General features: G+C 36.6%; 1 protein-coding gene across 5 annotated transcripts in view; it reads left to right on the top strand.

The window, feature by feature from the left end:
• ATE1 (arginyltransferase 1) overlaps positions 1–19,856 on the top strand; it is an 87,659-nt gene that overhangs the window by 45,560 nt on the left and 22,243 nt on the right. For all 5 annotated transcript variants that reach the window (XM_072869839.1, XM_072869842.1, XM_072869840.1 and 2 more), the window contains one exon: positions 19,534–19,654. In XM_072869839.1, the coding sequence (XP_072725940.1) occupies positions 19,534–19,654 (121 nt within the window). The remainder of the gene's footprint in view (positions 1–19,533; positions 19,655–19,856) is intronic.

The following is a 19,856-nucleotide window of genomic DNA, read 5'->3' as shown; positions in this document are numbered from 1 at the left end:
GAAGTGAACAAGTCTCTTTCTCATTAGTGTACTGCCCCTTGAGAAAATAAACATGTGTCCAGAAGCAGAAATTTTGGCATGTATGTTGTACAGTCTTTGAAGGAATTGTATCTGAAAGTCATTTTCAGAGTGAAGCTGTATTTGTGAGACATGGCCTTCTACAGTTTCAGCTGTATACCTGTAACTTTTTATTTGATGGGTCTTTGATTACAAAACAATTTTCCTCAAATTGAGTAAACTTTTTTTTTTTGGTGCTTTACTTCTCTATACTGGAGAAATAAATGTTATTAAATAGGAGCAGGTCCTCTTAAAACTATCCATTTGTTATCTTCTGTGTGAGGCTTGGATCAGGTTACGTTATTTTCATGCAGTCTTTAAAAAACTAAACACATCCCTCCACCCAAACCCAACCAAATGAAAAACCCCAGAAGAACCAGTTCCCATACAGGTTATTTCAGAGAAATGTTCAAAGTCATATACTGTGTCTTTTAAGTAATTCCAAATGTGAGGTGATTTAAATAATCAGACTTGAATATTGATGATTTAATGATTTTGATGCTGATAATATTGATGCTGTTAATGATTTGAGTATCTCTCAGTATGTTGTTCTGCATACAACAGGAGTATGTTTGTGCAGAAGGAGATACCTATTAAGGATTCACAGTTCCGATGTTCTGAATAATAAACATAAAAACGCGATAGAGCTGGTATTAACTACCTACATATGCACCTCAACAGGGAGAAGTTCTACACCTTTTACTTGTATCGGAATTTTATTAGCTTGGGACAACTTCCGTATAGTGTTTCTTCTATAAACGTGGTTTTGTTAATTTGTGCAAGGCTTGAGTAAAACCTAAAATCTAACCTTACTTTCATAAAAGCACAAGAATAAGAAGTACAATTTGTTAAATTGTAGCCCAATTCTGTACTGGCAGATGTTTTCAGTTATTAGAGGTAACCTGACTGTCTTCTGTCAAAAAGAAGTGCTAAAAAGATTTATTCGGGTTCACGTTAATAAACCTGAAGCAAACCATCTTCTGAATGATAATAGCTGGTAGAAATTTATCATGTCTAATTCATGACTTTGCATAGTCATAAATTCACTGCTTATTGCTGACTTTTACTAAATCTTATTTGAAGGCTTATTTGGGGACTCCATAGCAACCATTAGCAATTAAAGTGGGAACCGTAAACTGTGAAATATATAGACAAAAGAGGTGTGGGTTTTGTTTGGTTGGGGTTCTTTTTGGAGGAGGAATAATATACTTCACAATTCATGTGTCTTTAATTTTTCTCCATCTGAGGAATGAGGTCACAACTCACGTTTCAGAATGTTCCAGTTATGGTTCTATAAATCCATTAGTCCTTGCTAGTAAGTGTAAGAATACATGGAATTGAGTGTATTTTTAAAGTTTCTAAGAAGAAAATGGATGAATATAGTGCTGCTTTGTCAGCTTCACTTCTTCTTTTGTTGATTTAATCATTTTTGGATGGTCCTCAAACACTAGTTAACGTTCTTTACTTCTGAATTTTGTCCGTCTACCTGTCTCTTTGTGGGTCTTCCCAAAAGTGAGTGAATTTGAATATGCAGAGATGGACATCTTACAATGCCATGATGCAAAAGGTTAAAACATAATTATGAAGATAATGCTCTTCTTCACTTTTCCTAACATCATCTCTGTGTGAAGTTGTTCATAGCCGTGCTAGTTTTCAAGTGTTGGGCAGAATATCAAAGTTCTTTTGTACTGAAGAAAAATCAGGCCTTTAAATCTGTCACTGAAGTGTAAGTCATTGAAACACTGGTTAGTTTTATCTATGCACCACATTTATTGAATCTGGCAACACTTGGAGGATTGGATCTCTCATTTAACTTGCTCTTATTGTATTCTTTCTTATTTTTGCTATTTTGATGATTATATTAGCTCTAATTAGGCAATATTGTCAAGTGGAATTTATTTGGTCTGAAAGCCAGGAACTCCTGCTTTTCCTGGTTCTGCCGTATTTCACCTTGTGGTCTTTACAGTAGGAGCTGGCTGACAAGTCAGTCAATCTACACAAGAGATGTTTTTTCTCCAATTTTCCAGGAAAGATTTAATGGTAGATACTTTAATGAGGTCTGGTTTTACTAAGACCTCATTAATTTTACAGAGGTATCACAGTACACTTTTCTGAAGTGCTGCATTTAATCTAGATGACAATTCATTATTTTGAATGATTATTTTCTTTGTCGGAGTTTGTTTAGCTGGTGACTGTACTGACTCTCCAAGTAAAAGTATATTAATGAGGTTCTATTATTTATCCTCAATCCTGATATGAAACACAATGCTGCTAACAGTCTAGTTTGCAAAAAGTTCAGCATCAGTGTTTGGGACCGAGAGTCCCTGACTTCTATAGAGGGGAATGATTTGGTGCCAGGAGGGAATAGTGCAAGCATAGACAAGTAGACTTGTCAAGGGCCATGGGGGATTATCTAGTCCATCGCTTTACTCCAAGGCAGGGTCAACTACATTTGTGTTAATTTTTAAGACCTGTTGGACATGTGTGTGCCAAAAGTCTCCTTCGATAAACTTATACACGCCTCTGTATGTTGGTGGTTATATCCCTATATGTTCTTGTGCTTTATTAGTCTTCCCATTGAATTTTTTCTTCATGTCTGACCTAAACTTTTCTTCCTAAAGAATATTACGTTTTGTCCTACCTACTGTGCACATATAAAAACATGTTATTTCTTTTTTTTTTTTCCCCCACACCCTTCTTTCTAAACCTGATGGCTACCGTCATGTCTGCATTTCTGTCCTAGAGAACGATGTCTAAAATTAGACCTTCTGTCTAAGGCCCTCAGATGCTGACGTCAACTTCTACCATTTGTTTGTATAACATGAGTTATTGCCTTCATTGTACTAAAGAAGATAGTAGACTCTGGAGGCAAGGAGAAAGGGTGGAAAGGAGGAAAAAAATGGGAATTGTGTGAGTACAAGGTTTTCAGAAAGGGCTAAATTGGGACTTGGGCTGAGTTATTTTTAGCATCAAGGTTTGTAACTAAGTGACTAGGAAAGCACACGTGTATATGCTCTTCAATCTCTCTGCTGTTCATTCTGGTTTAGCTAATTCTCTGTTAAAAGTTGTATTTTTCTTTATTTCAGGAGAGAATATTGCATTAAATGAGTTGACAAAACATAGAGGGTTTTATGGTTGCTCCTTATAGTGCCTATGGAGATCTTCTAGATGAGTTTTATCTTCCTTATTATACTAAGTTATTATTTATAGTATTATAGTAAATGCTGGAAGCAGCAGCTCAAAGAAAGTAACAAATTAAGAGTAAGCAAAACCCAGAGCAAAGATGTGTTAGTACTGGATTGCAGATGGTGGTAAGTAATGGTGTTTTCACACCACCAGCATACAACTAGTAGGAGAGGAGCTTACTTTGTGTTACCCTGTGGTAGCCACAAACGTTATTCAGATGCAAATAATTTCAAAACAAATCTCTCTTTAATTGGTATTAGAGGCAGTAGTCGAAGTTTGTGGAGCCTGGCAGGCTCTTGAGTGGTGCTGTGTTTCCATGAAGACTATCATGAGGGCACTGGAGCTCTGAGAGATTGCATAGAGCAGGGCCCTGAGCAGAAGGGTCAATGGAGAACTGAAATATTTTTGTTACAGCTTCTTTAAAGCTTCTTCTTAATCTAATAAAATCAGTTCCCAAAGGCTTTCAAAGGTTACCTTATTGGGGAGGCCTAGCGAGACCTGGGAGCTTGATGAACTGATGTCTTTTGGGTAAGAAATGAAAAAAAAAAACCCACAACAAAATCCCCTTGCTGTTTCCAGACATTGCCCTGAGGTTTCCGCTTATCATGTGAGAGAGTTAACCACTGCTGAAAACTTTATTTTGTTTAGTTGTTTTCAACTGGATAACTGACGTGTTCCAAAAGGAATGATTGAAACTGTTAAGAATGGTTATTTGCTGTGTTAGGTGTGTAGGATAATTTTGGGATTCTTACTAGAAAGGTTTCAAGGGAGTAGATAATCTTTTTTAATAGAATATTATACTGTTTGCTTCCTTCCCCTTTCTTGTTTGGAATAAAAATGTTTTCACAAATAACACTGAGCTAGAATGACAAAAAAGGGGTATGAAAATGGCCCCATTGTCAACTAATTGAAGAAGAATGGGTTCATGGAGCAAAAGTACACAGGAACCAAATTCTCTGTTTGCCCCAACACAAATGCACTGTTGTTTTATGAATAGACAGAAGACAAGATGAGCTTTTTGTTCCACTGATTTTATTTATTTATTTAAGATACTGAGGCTAGTGTTCCAAAGGGCAACTTAGTGCTAATATGGTCAGTAAAATTGACCCATGATTTATTTTATGATTTATTTTTTTTTTACATTCTTTCCATTTTAGTCTTTACCAGTTGGCATTTTGTGGCTTGCTATTAATTGTTTTTAATTATCTTCCATTCAGGGGGAAGGAGAGGAAAGCAGAAAGATATTACACTATATTTTGGCGGGGCTTGCTACTCTTTGCATCCTCCATTTATATCTTACAGTGGCAGTGAAGGACACTGAGTAAAAAGCTATAGTGCCGGCTGAGAGCCAGAGAGCCAGTCCCAAGTTCTGCCCCTGCTTCTCAGTTTGGGCAATCTGCAGATGCTGTGCAGGGAGATCAGGTGGGAAGGTCTCCACAGGGAGAAGCTTTGGGGCTGCTCCACCACAATTCCTGCTAAATTAGGTGTGGCATTGGGAAAGGATCCAAAGGACAGCACCTGTGCAGCCTAAATTTTTGCAAGATGGTATTTTATGTGTTTCCCGTAAATGGTAGTGTGCTTCTAATAGAGCTCAATTTGTAAGGCCTGACTGAAACTTTTAGAAGGTAAATTGGTTTCTTTCTCAGAACTGTATCTGTTTTGCTGTTTGTTGCTGCTGATGGTTTAAATGATTCTCTGTTAGTGGGAGATGGTAAAGAAACTCTGTACGTTAAATGTCGTCTTGATCACATTGATGACTGAATTGTTAGTCCTCAAATGCCTGTACTAACAGCCCCACCTTCTGATGAAGTTTTAAATGATAGTACATTTACCTCCTTTACTAGTGATGTGGGAAGAAGTTAGTGCGATGATCCAAGAAAAAAGATGCTAATATTCTTCAAGCCAATACCCATTAAGCTGAAAAAGTTGCAAACTGCCACGAAAGTATCTAAAACCTCTAGTACTCTACAAGCTAAACTGTGCGCAAGATGGGCTTTCTTTAATCCCCTTCCCTCTGATGGTTGCATGTCTTTAGAGCAACAACAAACAAGAATGAGCGTGAACCTTCTCCTGAGAGTCTCTTAAAACTGCAGATATTGTTCCTTCCCTGAGATTTATGAACTCTTTCTGGGTTTTCGGCCAAATCTTTGGTTCCTGGCTGCGTTAGGTTGCTTGGACTGTGCAACACCAACAGAAGACTTCCCTAAAGGGGCACCTGGAGCCCTTCTGCAGCGGGTGGTGGTGGAGTTGGAATGGGCCACGCTTCTGCCAAGCCTCCTCAGCACAGCAGCCTCCCAGCGCCCACTGCACGCTGCTGTACATTGAAACAGCATCACATGCTGCCAAGGCTGAACAGGAGGCAGAAAAGTGTAGAAACGTTTTTGGCCCCTGTCCTTTAGATGTGTAGATCTGGATTAAACTATGGTGTCAATATTTATTGGCACATGATGCTAAGCATACAAGTATTTATTATACTTTGCTCTCTGTTTTAGGAATGTGTTAAAAATGCATGGAAGTGCGTGAAACTGCCTTCATGTTTCAAGATATGCAAGCACATGAATACAGTGTTGAGCTTTATTGATTTTAAAATAAAACAAAGGGTGATTGGCTGGGCAATTTTTAATGATTTTAACTCTGAAAAGTAAGGATTATAAACTGTTAGAATGTCAATAAAGTGCTTGATTTTTCACATGCAGTTCAAACTGTAATACTCCCCTAATCCTATATTTGGATGTACGTTTAATATACCCTTGAATTACCAGGTTTTGGTATGATCAGGACTTAACATAGCATATAGTATAGTTACTGATTCTAGCCCATTTGCCTTCAAACTTGTTTTCTTCTGCGAAGGTGATTATAAAGAGAACAGTTTCCAAACATCTGGCATTAAGAGAAAACTGAAGTTGATGTTTCAGCTCTAAGACTTGGGGGATACATAATGTTAAACAGTATGTTTCCCTAAACATGCAAGGAGGCATTTGTGTACCTTTTAATGGTAGTAATTCAGATGAAAGCATAATAATGAATCTGTTCTAACCAACTTGAGAATAGTGTTGGGCAGTTTTGCAGAGCCACAAGCGTGCACGTGTGTATTAACATTGCTAATAGATGCAAAAGCTGCATGCAGAATTACCGCTACAGAATTTGCTACTATAATTTCCTTTTGTTCAGTTTTGTATAATAAAAATGGACTTACTTGACAAGAATTCCAGTATTATAAGTTTAATATTTTGTTTATAATTAAGGAGACAGAATTCATTAACATAAGGAGGAGTTTGAAAACAAGTCAATGTCAAAAAGAACATATTGAAAGGATACAATTATTTTTACTATATTATGTCCTCAGGGAGGAGTTATTCCCTGCAAAATAGCTTAACGAAAATTCAATACATTTCTGTATCTAGCCATATTTTCTATGTCTTATTCCTACATTTGTTTAGTGTTCCTATTTGGATTCTTTCCCCGCTCTCTAACATTTAGCATGGTCCCAGAGGGACTCAAATGCATTGAAGCCCAGAAACTCTGGGGCTCTCCCAGTTTAGTATTTCTTCTGGCAACTAATATAGCTACAGCCTGTTTTTCAGTGTCAAGTCTTAAGGCTGAGAAGATGAATGGAAGCTGGTACGGGCTGTGGTGGCAGTTCAGATTCTGCTTTCTGCAGCGTTGGGGTTTTTGGCTCTTTACAGTAGGTGTTTGCGTGCACTGTAGGGGAGGTGTGATGCCTGGCTCCTTTACTTCACTCATTTCCAGTTTTGGAGACCGCATACCATCTCTGCTATGGTGACAAAACACTTTTGCGCAATACAGATTTTTGTCTCATTTTGAGACTGTTGCAGTGAGGTCAATAACTGCTTCAGTTCAGACACGCGGTTTGGGAGCTCCACATGCTGAGATGGTCCCAAGGGGAGGTAGGATGCTCTCCTGCTGCGAATGGACTCCTCGGAGAGCACAGAGAGGCTCTGTTTACAAATTCTCCTCTCCCAGCAAACAAAGCAAGCTCGTTTAACAAACACTTGACAAACAAAAGGGACCTAAAATTAGAATGCTTGTTTCATGAATGAAAATTTACTATGAAAATAAACATTTTTAGGGACGATAGAAGAAAGTTCTTTTAAAGTGCACTGCTTTTGATGGTCCAGAATTTTTGTACAGATATTTGTGGATACTTTGTACAGATAGCGGTTGCTTTACTTGCTGTTAAGGTTTAAGTTCTAAGACATGCTTGGAACACTGTGGTAAAGCGAGCCTTTTTGTTTGTTTATTCATTTTTTAATCTGCAGATACAGGGCAGAAAAGTAGATTTAGATTTTTTGGCAGAGGTGTGGACCCTATCTTGATAATATAAATTGCAGACACTTAAACACTGAGATTTATTATTGCCTTATTTTCTCCTTCAGATTTTTAGTCCGAATCACATCTTTTTGTGTGTGTTAAGGATGTGTTAACTTGAATTTCACAATATTATTTAGTCAAGATCCCACAGAAATTGTTTTTACTAATAAGCTTTCCTGAGCTCTTTTCTCCACTTTGTCCTACACTTTACTCTTTTCTAGTATCCGAAGATTACTGTTAACGCCTATTTGCATATATGTACCACTGTTGTTGAAGTTGTTTCTTCAGTACGGAGTTGTGTATATTTCAGTGTTGAATGACTGCAGGTAAATTATTTGGCTTTTACTAGGTTTTTGATTGCTGGACTTGAAAAAACATGTCAAGTGTACCATATATTGATAGAAAGCCTTAGAGTTAAAAATCTTGTACTGTTCTGAATTATCGATTCAGAATATTATTTCTTGTTCTTAGATGCATGAAAGCAAATAGAAATGAAAAAAGCTAGAGTGGCAATTTTTAAAGTGACATTGTTTTTCAGCACGGTTTGATTGCATAAACACTATAAATGCTTTTGAAAATTCCACACAACATATCATAATCTAAAGCCGACACCTCTCATCCATATTCTTAACTAGGAGTATATTTCAACTCGTGAATATCAGTGTTTCACAATTTGAAAAGCTGTCAGTTAGTCTGGTATTTATTATGTCTTCAAATATTCCACAGACTGAGTCAATAGCTGGGCGTGAAGGTGAAGTATGAAATTATTTATTCAGTATAAGGCTACCATCAGCCCAGACTTTCCTGGGTAGGTCTTATTTTCTTGCCCTTGGAGTCTTGTCTGGATAGATTTTTGGCAAGTTCTGTGTGTTTCTGGCTGAGTTTTTTGGAAACCCCGTTAGCGGCAGAAGCAAGACCTTGGGAAAGTGTAGTACAGAGGTGGTATTCCCGGTGGTGGGGTGATGGGTATAGGTGGTAATGCAGAGATAGATCTGACTTGTAAGGCTGAGCAGAAGGGGCATGGAGTAGCCCTGTGCTAGCCTGTGCTCTGAGCGGCCTGGGGCCCTGGGGTGGTGAGTGGGATGAAGGGTTGAGTTTTGGAGCTGGGAGAAGAGAAGGTTTGGGGCTCTAGGGAAAACTCTTTGAGGAGAGTCGTTGGAGAGATGCTAGGAAAGATGGGGAAGGCTTGGACGTGGATGAGCACTGGCGCTTGCTGGGGAAAACGGGACAAGGTCTTGGAGGTAACCACAGAACACAGCAGCTGTAATGGGGAGTTTGATTTGAAGATAGACATACAGGCAAAGAATGGTCAAAAGGGTTAAAAATACAGAGAAGTTCATGGACAGGAAGAAACTCAGGTTTCTGTGCGCCTGTCGGTGCACAGTAGTCAACAGTTTTATCCAGAAACCGAGATGCTACGGTTGGGTTAAGTTGCAAGAGCAATGCATGTGCAATGCATGTATAAAAAGAGTAAATTGGAGACTTCATAGATACTTGAAAAGTAAATACTGTATCTTGCTGTAGAATATACCTGCTTATCCTCTTGTGTCATCCTTTAGAATTATTCAGGGTCTTTATTGGTTTAAAAGATGGGAAAAAACAGATTTGAGTTAAGTGAGTCATATGAGTAAGGGTAGCAGGTTTAGTCCCTGTTTGCATTTAATCATCACAAAGGATTAAAAAGTTAATTTGCATTGTTTTACTTTTTGGTACATCATAATCATGGTCCATGTTTTAAAAAAAAAATTTAAAAATTTTTTAAAAATTATGCACACTGCCCTCACATCCATTTCTGTTGTGCTGGTCGTTTAGTTATGGTGAATGTTAATTTTCTGGTTCCCTGTGCAGTTGTACAGAAAAATATTTTAAAACACGCTCACTGTCATTTAAATTCTATCAATTTAATTTTGTGTTTGGATTTTTTTTTTTTTCCTATTAAAGAAACATGGTCTGTAGTGTTTTTACTTTGATAACTAGATAGTAGAAGCCTCTTTGACAGGGCATTAATTCAGCTTTCCTGTGGAGTATGTCTGTAAGCCACTTAGATGAATGCTGTTCTTTTAGATATGACTCCAGCTAGTGAGGTATTAATGAATGTTTAAAGCTATTTGATATCAATATGACAATTTCGTGTATGTAAGTGTAAAGCATGAGTATGATATATTAGGTTGTGCGTATTTTTCCTGTGATTATTTCACTTTATGTTAAATCTAAGAAAATAAACTTTAATACTTAATTTCTTAAATTTAATTTAATGAACTCAAAAAATATTGTTAGTTTATGGCAGCTCTTCAAGAGAAAGATATGGGATCCACATGATTGAAAGACACTTCTTTTTCTTTTTCTTTTCTTTTTTTTTTTTCTTCTCACAGCTGCCAAAATAAACTCCTTTTGAGATAGACCTAAGTCAACATAGTTGGTGTGTCTCTAATGAAGCATTCCTCTTGAGGCCCCTACTCGGGTTTTATCTTTTTGTCATAGTTATTTTTCAACCTCTCTTTCCAAGTTTAATGCTAGGGCCTCCTTAAGAATATCTGCTGCAGATTTAAAGTAAACAAGTTCCATTTCAGTTATCATACGATTTTTATTCCCCAAGACCTTTGTTTTTTGAAGTAAAAAGGCAACGCATGCTACATTTTTTCCTGTAATATACTTGATATTTTTTAAGTTCTTAAAAAAAGTTGGCTAAAATTCAGAGAATCTAATATTCATCAAATGTATGAGCTTAACTCTTCTTTCTTAATTGTTCTCCACTCAAGGTTTCTCAAACTGCGCTACTTCTTTAAGGATTCTTGTGTAGCTTCTCTATGCGGAAGATGGATACTAGCTTCCAGCTTCAGAAGTATGTCCGTGTGGTACCATCTTTAATTAGCTTGTTCCCAACTGGATGTTTAATGGCAATTTCCAGTAAATGTTAACTGTTTTTATATATTTTCTTTAAAATCACAAAATCATGTTTTTGCCTATAAAATTTTTGAGCATGTGGCTGTTTTAATTTCATAGGGGATCTCACCCTCTAAATACACCTTGAATTAGAAACATTCTTCAGAATTTCAGTCTTGTGTTGATGTCGCTATTCTGCCAGTTTATTATCACTGATACTAAATATTAGTAAATGAGAGAGATAAAATGGCAATATTTGAAGCTATGCAATGTTTTAATATTCTTGGTGGCAGTCTCTGGAATGCCAGCCAGGAATGTACGGTATGGTTTTCCTGTAAGTACCATCCAGTATCAGCACCTCTTATTCTTGTATGCCAAACACAAAGTTTATATAGTAACACTGAAAGCTAAACTTAGTTTCAGTACTCTATTTTAATAATATGCCATTGTGTACAGCACAGATTAGCAGATATAAGCAGAAAAGAAATAATAATAAAAAAGGAACCTTGAGGAATACAAAAAGGCAAAATAGATGCATCAATAATTTGATGATGTAAAAGGACTTAGAAAACATGCTTAAAAAGTGACCCTAATTTTATGTAAGCTTTTTTGAGTAGCTACATACTTGTAATATTTCTCTTTGTCTCTCAGTTTCAGAAGTTGTCTTCATACTTGTCTGTCATTTGGATATTATTATTTCAGCTTTGGATAAACAGTCAGCCAACTTAGGGCAGTTCAGAATCCATAAACTTGCTGTTTCTGTCATCAGAAGTCTGGAACCAGGGTCCAATAGCTCTTGTAGGGTAAATAATGCTCCTTATGGGTCTTGAAGGGACCATTTTGTAATGTTTTGTACTGTTGTCTCTACAGTGTGAAACACCAGATACATGGCAAATTCAGCCTAGTAGTATTCACTGGTTAGTTTAAGCTTACTGAAATCCAAGAACAGTAAATGTAGAACTCGTTTGTGTGTATGTATCTGTCCATCTGTCTTTCTTGGCCAGGAAAAAAAAAGAGTGAGAACAGGTATGGGGTGGGAATAGGCACAGATATTTAATGGCTTGTGTCCGAGTTCAGAAATGTTACTGTACACTAGACACTCATTGGCTTGAGTAAATCACAAAATGCAAAGAATATGAACATAAAAGACTGGCAACTGCCCCCCTGCAAAAGTTACCTTTAAATTATCTTTTAATAAGTATTCATTTAAATATATATTTGTCTGTCTAGTCATCAAGGAGATGTTAAAACTGTAATTTTTATGATGGAATTCCTGAACACACAGATTTTTTTCCTCTTTTGTGCAAGCCTAATCACTGGCTTTACTTCAGATACAGTGGCTTTAATATGGTGACTTCAGATAGAGTGGCTTTAGTTGCTTAAAACAAGCAATGGAAGACCCTCGCTTACTGGGCTTCATAAATGAAAGAGAACAAACTCTTGGCAAGAAGTCTTGGAGGAGAGAGTGACGCTTGAAAGTGGTTGACAGAGTATGCCCAGAGCTGTGCGTTATCTTTAGCTCTGGACAGTTGCATCCCAAGCTGATAAAACAGAGGTGATAAACGCCCGCCATGCCCACATCACTTCTGCAGCAGCCCTCCGTGACAGTGAAGCGAGAGTCTCTTGAGCACAGTAATTACTGTTAACTCTTAACCTTGAAACCAGAATTATCTCATTGATTAATACGGTGGTGTTAGAGAGGATAATGGGATCTTGTTTGAGTGTGGTCATGGATATATGTTATCTAAAGCAGCACTCTGTTGGCTTCTTGGATGTTGCTGATGGCACGTTTGTGTATTAATGTGCAGCAGTTCGTAGCTTGGATCTTGTGACACAAACATCCACAGCCTCCCTTAGCATGTGCTACTCAGTGAGTGGAGGGGAAGATAATATTGGCGTATAAAAGGAGGAAGAAGAGCTGGGCAGAGTTAGAGACTAAAGGGGAAAGGAAAAAAAAAAAACCTGTCCCAATTTTTCCCCTTTTTCCTTGATGGAAAGCAATTTTTTCTCTAGCAGTCCATAAGCCTTTTCAGACACCTGTTGGCCATTTTCCAGTACCAAAAGCAGGCTAGAAAGTGTTAAATATTTCAGATGATTTTTATGAAAGAGGATAAGGTGAAAGCAGCTATTTAGAGTGTATACTCAGTTATCAAGATAGCAGAATCCAAACAATTCAGGAGATTCCTAGGAATAGCATGCGTTGGGAAAACAAATGATAATACTTTCTGAAAGTATTTCAAGGGAGGAGGGGAAGTATTTCCTTGTAAGTGCTTCTGTGCAGACCACCGTAGGCAAATAAAGTGCTGAGATTTACCTTAAATCAGAGTGAAATTTAAGATTAATTTAATTTAATTCAATTTTTGTGGTGGGTTAAGAGCATATACACAATTAATGGCCAAATAATGGCACGATAGTTGTAGGATATTGAGCATGAATCTTGGCTGTCTTCCTTTTTGTCTTTTACTCATTACCTTAATCTGATTTACACTTACCCGAGATATTTTATTTACCTGAGAAACACTATGAAAACCTTCTGAACCTTCTAAAAATTGTTTATATTGAATGAAGAACAGCTAAGTATGAATATGCAGTCAATATTTGTAGGAAACTATTTGTTTCCTACTAGTTGTAAGACATGTAGGAAACAAGTACCATAACTATTTTGCCCTTGGAAACAGTTCATCATTAGTTATTTCTGTTAATACTTTACATTGAATTGGGAAATAAACAGAAAAGAGGTGAAAGTTGGCAAATTATACCATTGCTTTGGTCAGTCAGTTTAAAGATTGTTGGGGCACATTTAAAAACAAAATAGCAAAAAAGTAATGTCATAACAAATTAACTGATCTAAATAAGTGTTGGTACACTTTATTCGAAATACAACATGAAATATTTGCATTTCACTTATCGGATATCAAACAGTATAAGAGAAGGTGAGCATTTGCTCTGCATTTCTATATTTGAGATGCATTGGGAAGTGCATTACAGTTCCCTGGCTGACCTGTAAAATTCCCAATACACAGGTTTTGTACTCTGATAATGTAACTAAAAGAATGAGAATCAGCACAGCTTTTTGAAGAGGAAGGAATATTTCCCTTGCACTTTATATACTTCTCAAAAGGAGTTTGAGTTTTATGAGCTAGAAAATGATTTTTGGTTATTATTCATAACATCTTTTAAGGATTAAGGATTACAATGCATTGTTCTTTAATAAAACAGAAAGGTGGCTAAGCTCTCAAGAATGCAGTTCTGGGGTCCTAAAAATGTTGATTGTGTAATTAATTCAAAGTTTGCAGTTTGGATAAAATCAACTTGTTTGATACTGGCACTGGAGTATCAGGCAGGCTGTTTGCACATGCAACTGTGGACCCCGTGGTTAAATCCAGCCTGTTGTTACTTACTCATTGAGTTACCCACAAAGTATACGTTGGCTGATGTAACTCCTCTTTGGTATATACTTTCTTGTATGCTGAATACTTTTTGGTGATAAATCTGAAGTCTCCAGCCATCTCTCATTAGTAGATATGGAATAAAGTTTCATTTATCAATCTGAGGGGTTTTTTGTTTGTTTAAAAAGATTAAAAAAAAATATATATTATGAGGTGGGAGTGAACTTGCGTAGGTTGTTTTGGGGAGGGCTTTTTTTTGCTGTTTTTCTTAAGTTTTTCAGGCCTTCCACAGATGGATCCCATATGAGTGACTGCGGACAGTTGGAAGCTCAAACGGATTCAGATGTTCAGCGCTCTGTCCCCGCTGGTGCTGGCTCGCTGCGCGGGCGCAGCGTGTCACGGTCCAGCCTCCGTCTGTGAAAACACAGCAGTTAGAGTTACTTGCAAAGGACTCTCCTGGGGATCGATAAAGTCTATTTCTGTTTATGTAATGAAATCAGGGAGCAAGGGTCTGCTGTAGTACTTTGCTGATGGGATTCCGGCGGGGTTGTCTTTCAATGAAAAGACTGAATTTAATAAACCTGTAGTCTGGCGTGCTCTTTCTCGGGCGGTGCTGCCTCACTCTAATGGATTGCTGTTGATAATTTAGGGTTACTTTGTTTACGTAGTCTGAGAGCTTCTTTTTAAGCATCTGGCTGGAAATGGAGATGAAGGCAGTCTTAATTCACTTTTAATAAAAGATCAATGGGTTTATTGTGAAAAAATAGAATACAGATGTAAACTGTACCTGATAAAAGAATTAAATGTGTGTTTAACCTTCCTATTTTGTTTTTTCAGTGCTACTGGTGCTTGACCTTTTTTGTTTTTGAGACTATTCTCTTTCTTGGTAGTTTAACATTTTAAATTTTACTTAGACTACAAAAACAAACTCTGCTGGTGTTTTTCATCTCAAGTGCTTACCAAATCCCCCAGATTCTATGAAATATTTAAAAAGTAATCTCCAGACTAAAGTCTCATTAAAATCTTTGCCCTTCCTGTGGAACAAAAGTTCATAGAAGTTCTGGTTGATTCTGATTTGGAAACTGTAAAACGAAAAATATCATGGTGTGAAGTATTAATTTAGGCATGGCAGCCTCACTGTAAAATTTATTTCCAGAGGCTTCCAATTAAAATGCAGCATGTCTAGTAGTATGAGGGAAAGCACCTTAAAAGCTCTTTCTTTTATATTATATAGGAGGAAAAATGCCCCAAACATTAGTGAAAATAAAACATCTTGGAGGTATTTTTTATTAAACAAACAGTCACATTTATATTGCAATGAGTTGACTTGGTAGAAGAAACACGTACTCAGGAAACTCTTAGCTATACTAATTTTCAGTAGTGCTTTTTAATCAAGCCATTTGGTAGATTAGTCAGATATTTATAAAGATGCAATTTTTTCTTCTGGTTTTCTTTCTCTTTATTATACCTTGTGCTCTCCTGCTCCTTGGACAATGCAGTTTGGATGTTTTCCCCCTGTGGCCCTTTCCCCGTTTCAAAGGAAAGGAAGCAAAATTGGTTAAAGGCGTAGAATACGTTAAGTAAGAGGATGCAGTGAAGAATTTAGGTCCCTTCAGACTGATGGAGGTACCATATTTGTCTATAAAATCATGAGTGGCACGGTGATAAGGCAACGATTGTTCACTGCATTTCTGTAATAGAGGTAGGAATGGTCATCAAACAGAACTACAGTTTGCAGATTGAAGTAAATCAAAGCAGTTGTTTAGGACTATTGAATGGCAAAATGTATTATTACTGAAATTATCTCGTTGTGGGAGGATCTGTATTGCAAACTGTTGGAGGTTAAGAGAGTATTGGCAGAGTAACACTGTATGCTTATACTGTTCTTTAGTCTTCACTGAGTATTTTTTACTCACAGCTGTCAGAGATGGGTTATTTGACTATACCATGGACATCTGGTATGACCTGCAGTGCCTGTTATGTTATAACAGCTCAAAATGTGTTAATGTTCTGTCTCAAGGAGGGTGTTTCTGGATGTCCATGAAAATTTTAAACAGCATCAGAAATAATGACATTTTAGGCAAACGTATTCTTTTTATTTCCAACACCATTTCAAAATAGCACATTTTATGTCTTGTTGGATATTTCTCGACAAAATGTAGATGCACAGACAGAAATATGTGCAGTTGTTGTATATTGACAGAGTGCATTTCATCAGCAGGTGGTATTGGATTTAAGAAGCTGAAACATAAGACAAGTGCTTAGGGATGGTCTGTAAGATGATAGTTTTTGTTGAAAGTCTCGTAATTAAGTATTCCCAAGATGGTCTGGGCAGCATAAACAGTGCTACTGTGCAAGAGCTTTTATATTACGAGATAAAAGAAAGCAAAGTATTTTCAGTTGTGGCATTTTATCATAGAATTACTTATGAAATGTATGCTAATTTAATCTGAAGCCAAAGAGAAATCATTTTCAAAAACAGTTTTGCAAATCTGATGAAGTTCTACTGTGATAAATAGCTCTGCAGCAGTTCCCTTCAGGAGATCCCCTTTCTGTTTTGGATTTATGTTGGGTGTATACTGCAAATCAGCAATATTAAGAATAAGGCGGCATATAAATAGTATGCTTAGAGGCAATGTTTTTAGATGATGTAATCATTTTAGAGTGAATAATGAAATTTGAACATTTTTCTTGAAGTACGGTTGCTCCTGTACCTAAGGCAGAATCTGGCTGGGTTCTCAGGTTCAGATTTTTTCACAGTCCAGGAATAAGGGGAGAGGGGGAAAAAGAAGTGAGGTAGATTCATAGTTGTTTATTTTCATACTGAGGTTTTAAACATTTTTAAGAAAGAAAGGAAATTGAGAGTAAGTGCTTAGGGGAGGGGGGCGGAAAAAAAGGCAAAAGCCCTTAGAAACTACTGCATTTGATTTAACAGATTCTGTGGATTCCCTTTTTAATTCTGTCAATATAGACACAGTGCCAATGCTGTTCCTTGGGAAACTCGCCTCAGTATGTCTCTATGTTCCCACTTCCTCCACGGAATGAGTCATGGGATGTGGGTTTAACCAGTAGTGTAAATAAAATACCTTTACGGGAGAAATACCTTACTGCTACTATGTTTGGAAATACTTTTAGAACGGGAGGATATTGAAAAGCATCAATGGCTTGTTTAATTTTTACCTCTAATTACATTGTAATTGTCACTGGTCAGTGACCAGTGTCACTGGTCAGTGATGTGTCATTACCTCAGCCTCACATATCTTCAGAGAAGTTTATTAACAAGATTCTAAATTTTGGGGGAAGAAAACATCTAAAGGAAGTCACCTCAGAACTATTTCTTCTTTTTTCCCTCCTAAGTTGGTATTTGGATGCCCAAAATAAATACTGAATCTACAGTGATGGATTGGATAATCAAATTTTCTCATTACTGTTTTGCTCCGTACTAAAGAAGCTCTTTCTTGTTCTAACCAAACTCATAATGCTGCAATGCAGTTAATTTTATACATCCCATTTTATGACAGAATATGACATTATAGAAGTAATCGGGTAATTTAGAATAGGGCTGTGTAGTGATATGATTTTTACGCATGGGATTCATAAATGTGATATATTTCAAGATGTAGGGGCAGTAATTTCTAGGAAAACTGTAAGTGACTGAGCAATCTTTACTTATACCCATGAGTATTCCCATGCTACTGGGAAAGACTAAACTGCCACCTTGTACTTTCTGTGCTTAAGCGACAGCTCTGAAAAATGGTTACTTGGCTATTGCTGCCTTCTGGGCCAGTTGAGAAAATGTCTTTAAATCAACAACTAATTATGTTCTAATTTTTTTAAAAATCTGACTGAAAAGGCATATTTTTTTCCCTAAGTCCTTAAATTGTTTCATCTGAGTAATGGTGACTAAAAGTGTTCTTTAAGCATTACCTTCACATACCTTTCAACTATTTCTGTTTAGATAGCTAACATTTCAAAGCGGTTTATTTAATAATGTCATTTCCATTCTCTGGCTTTAGAGGATTTTCTAAGGCCTTGAGGTTTAAGCTTCTGCACAGAATTGGAGGAATATTGTTTTAACTTAATATAGAAATTTGTATTTAATTTTAAAAACCCCCAAAAACTGAACAACAGTAGTTAGAAGTCAATCCTGAATGTTTTTCAAATGAGAAAATCAGAGTAATATAGACTCATTTTGGAAAGATAAAACAAGTATTTGACAAGGTTCAGCATGAAGCTTTTTTTTTTTCATGTGGACAGTTATGACTTTGTTTTTATGAGAGAATTTTTTTGTTTCTTACTCAACAATTTAAAGTTTGTGGGAAATACATAATGGAAAAAAGTGAATTCTGCTATAAATATTGTGACGAGTCGAACAGTAAGAGAATAAAAAGAATTGGGAATCTCTGCAAACATTCAAAAAATGGTTTGTCTGATTCTCCAAAATTGGGTGTTGCAGCATAAGGGTGTGTCTAAAAGAATAGCAGAGCTTGTGAATGCGACTTTTTAAAATACGTCTTTATTGCCAGACTGTAGTCATTGTAATTATCTATGTCCCTTCCCAAACATTGGTCAGCTTCATTCAAGACCCCTTTGCACTTTCATAGTAGCTGTTGGAAAAAAATCAACTTTGTATCAAGATGATCGTCTTCATTACCTCTTTAATATTATTGATATGAAGAACTCTTAATTGCATCGACTGCAGTGTGATTTCTTATAACGCCCAGTCTTTTAACTGTTGCCTCAAGACCTGGGTAACTGAGATCCTCAAACTTTTTCATTCTGTTTAGTGTATGTCTGTTTTTCAAGCTGATATGTGTAATAAATTTTCAGTTTAAAAATTAATTTCAGTTTAAAAATTAATTTCATATTGCCACCATATGGCTCTGAACATTGTGAGTATATGGATTAAAAGAATAATGGCTCAAAGACAGATTTTTTGACTTAAGTTATAGGCCGATGAATAATCTTATTTTAAATCAAATGAAGATCTGATTAGAGGAAGTGGTTATTGCTGAGGTGGTGATTTTCTGTGTAGCTGAAGGGAAAATAATTATAGCTGTTTAGTTTCTGGGAATGTCTGCAAAGAATATCTTTTTAATAAATCAACAAAAAATTGTAGGATTTCACTAATCATTACCTGTAAGCTATTCCAGGAAAAACTCCATGAATTAAAAAGGAAATGTTACTATTTAACTAGCAATGAACAAAATGCTCCATCACTAATGCAATAAAACCAGCATCCTGCTTACTGTTAAGTGGGTTTTTTTTCTGTTAGATTTTTTTTGGTCTCCACTATTTGCTAGAATGACCAAGGCTTGAGACGAGCTGCTTTTGGAGGTGCTGAGTTTTTTAGTGTTGGCAGAACTCTAGAGGATAACTTAAATACAGAGTTGCAGTAAGCAAAGCCAAAACTTTTCTAGTTCATCTTAGATACCGTAAAAATGTGTTTTGTTAATTTTACATTTTCTTTAAGTGCCAAGGTTAAGTTTGTATTCCTGAGATGGTGCTGAAGTTACTAAAGCCTGTGATTTCTGTGAAGCTGTTTCTGACACATTTGGTGTAGATTAGATTAAAACTATTCCTTGTTCCTACGAAAATCTGGAAAGTTGTAGCCAGAGTGTTCTTGTGCAACTGATATGACTACTCTCTTTTTCTTTTTCTTTTTCTTTTCTTTTCTCCTTTCTAGGGTCAGTATAGGCCCTCTGACTTGTTGTGTCCAGAGACGTACGTCTGGACGCCTATTGAGCAATGTCTACCCCTGCTCGAGCACTCGAAATACTGTCGATTCAACCAGGACGTAAAAGCAGGTAAGTTTACAAGTGATGATAGGTCCGTAAATTGTCTTGGTTTTATAATGTATTGGTATCATCTGCTGCTGAAGCATTATGGAAATCTTATCTATAAAGGATAAAAAGTGTAAAATTCACAGCTCCTCCAGCAAGCATTAGCAAATAGAGAGTTTTATCTTTTAACATAAAATAAGTAATACAAATTTTAAGTACATTCTGT

The sequence above is a fragment of the Ciconia boyciana genome, chromosome 8, assembly GCF_034638445.1.
Source record: "Ciconia boyciana chromosome 8, ASM3463844v1, whole genome shotgun sequence".
Classification (NCBI taxonomy): domain Eukaryota; kingdom Metazoa; phylum Chordata; class Aves; order Ciconiiformes; family Ciconiidae; genus Ciconia; species Ciconia boyciana.
Note: the sequence above shows the minus strand (reverse complement) of the source record. Positions and strands in the feature narration are given on the sequence as shown.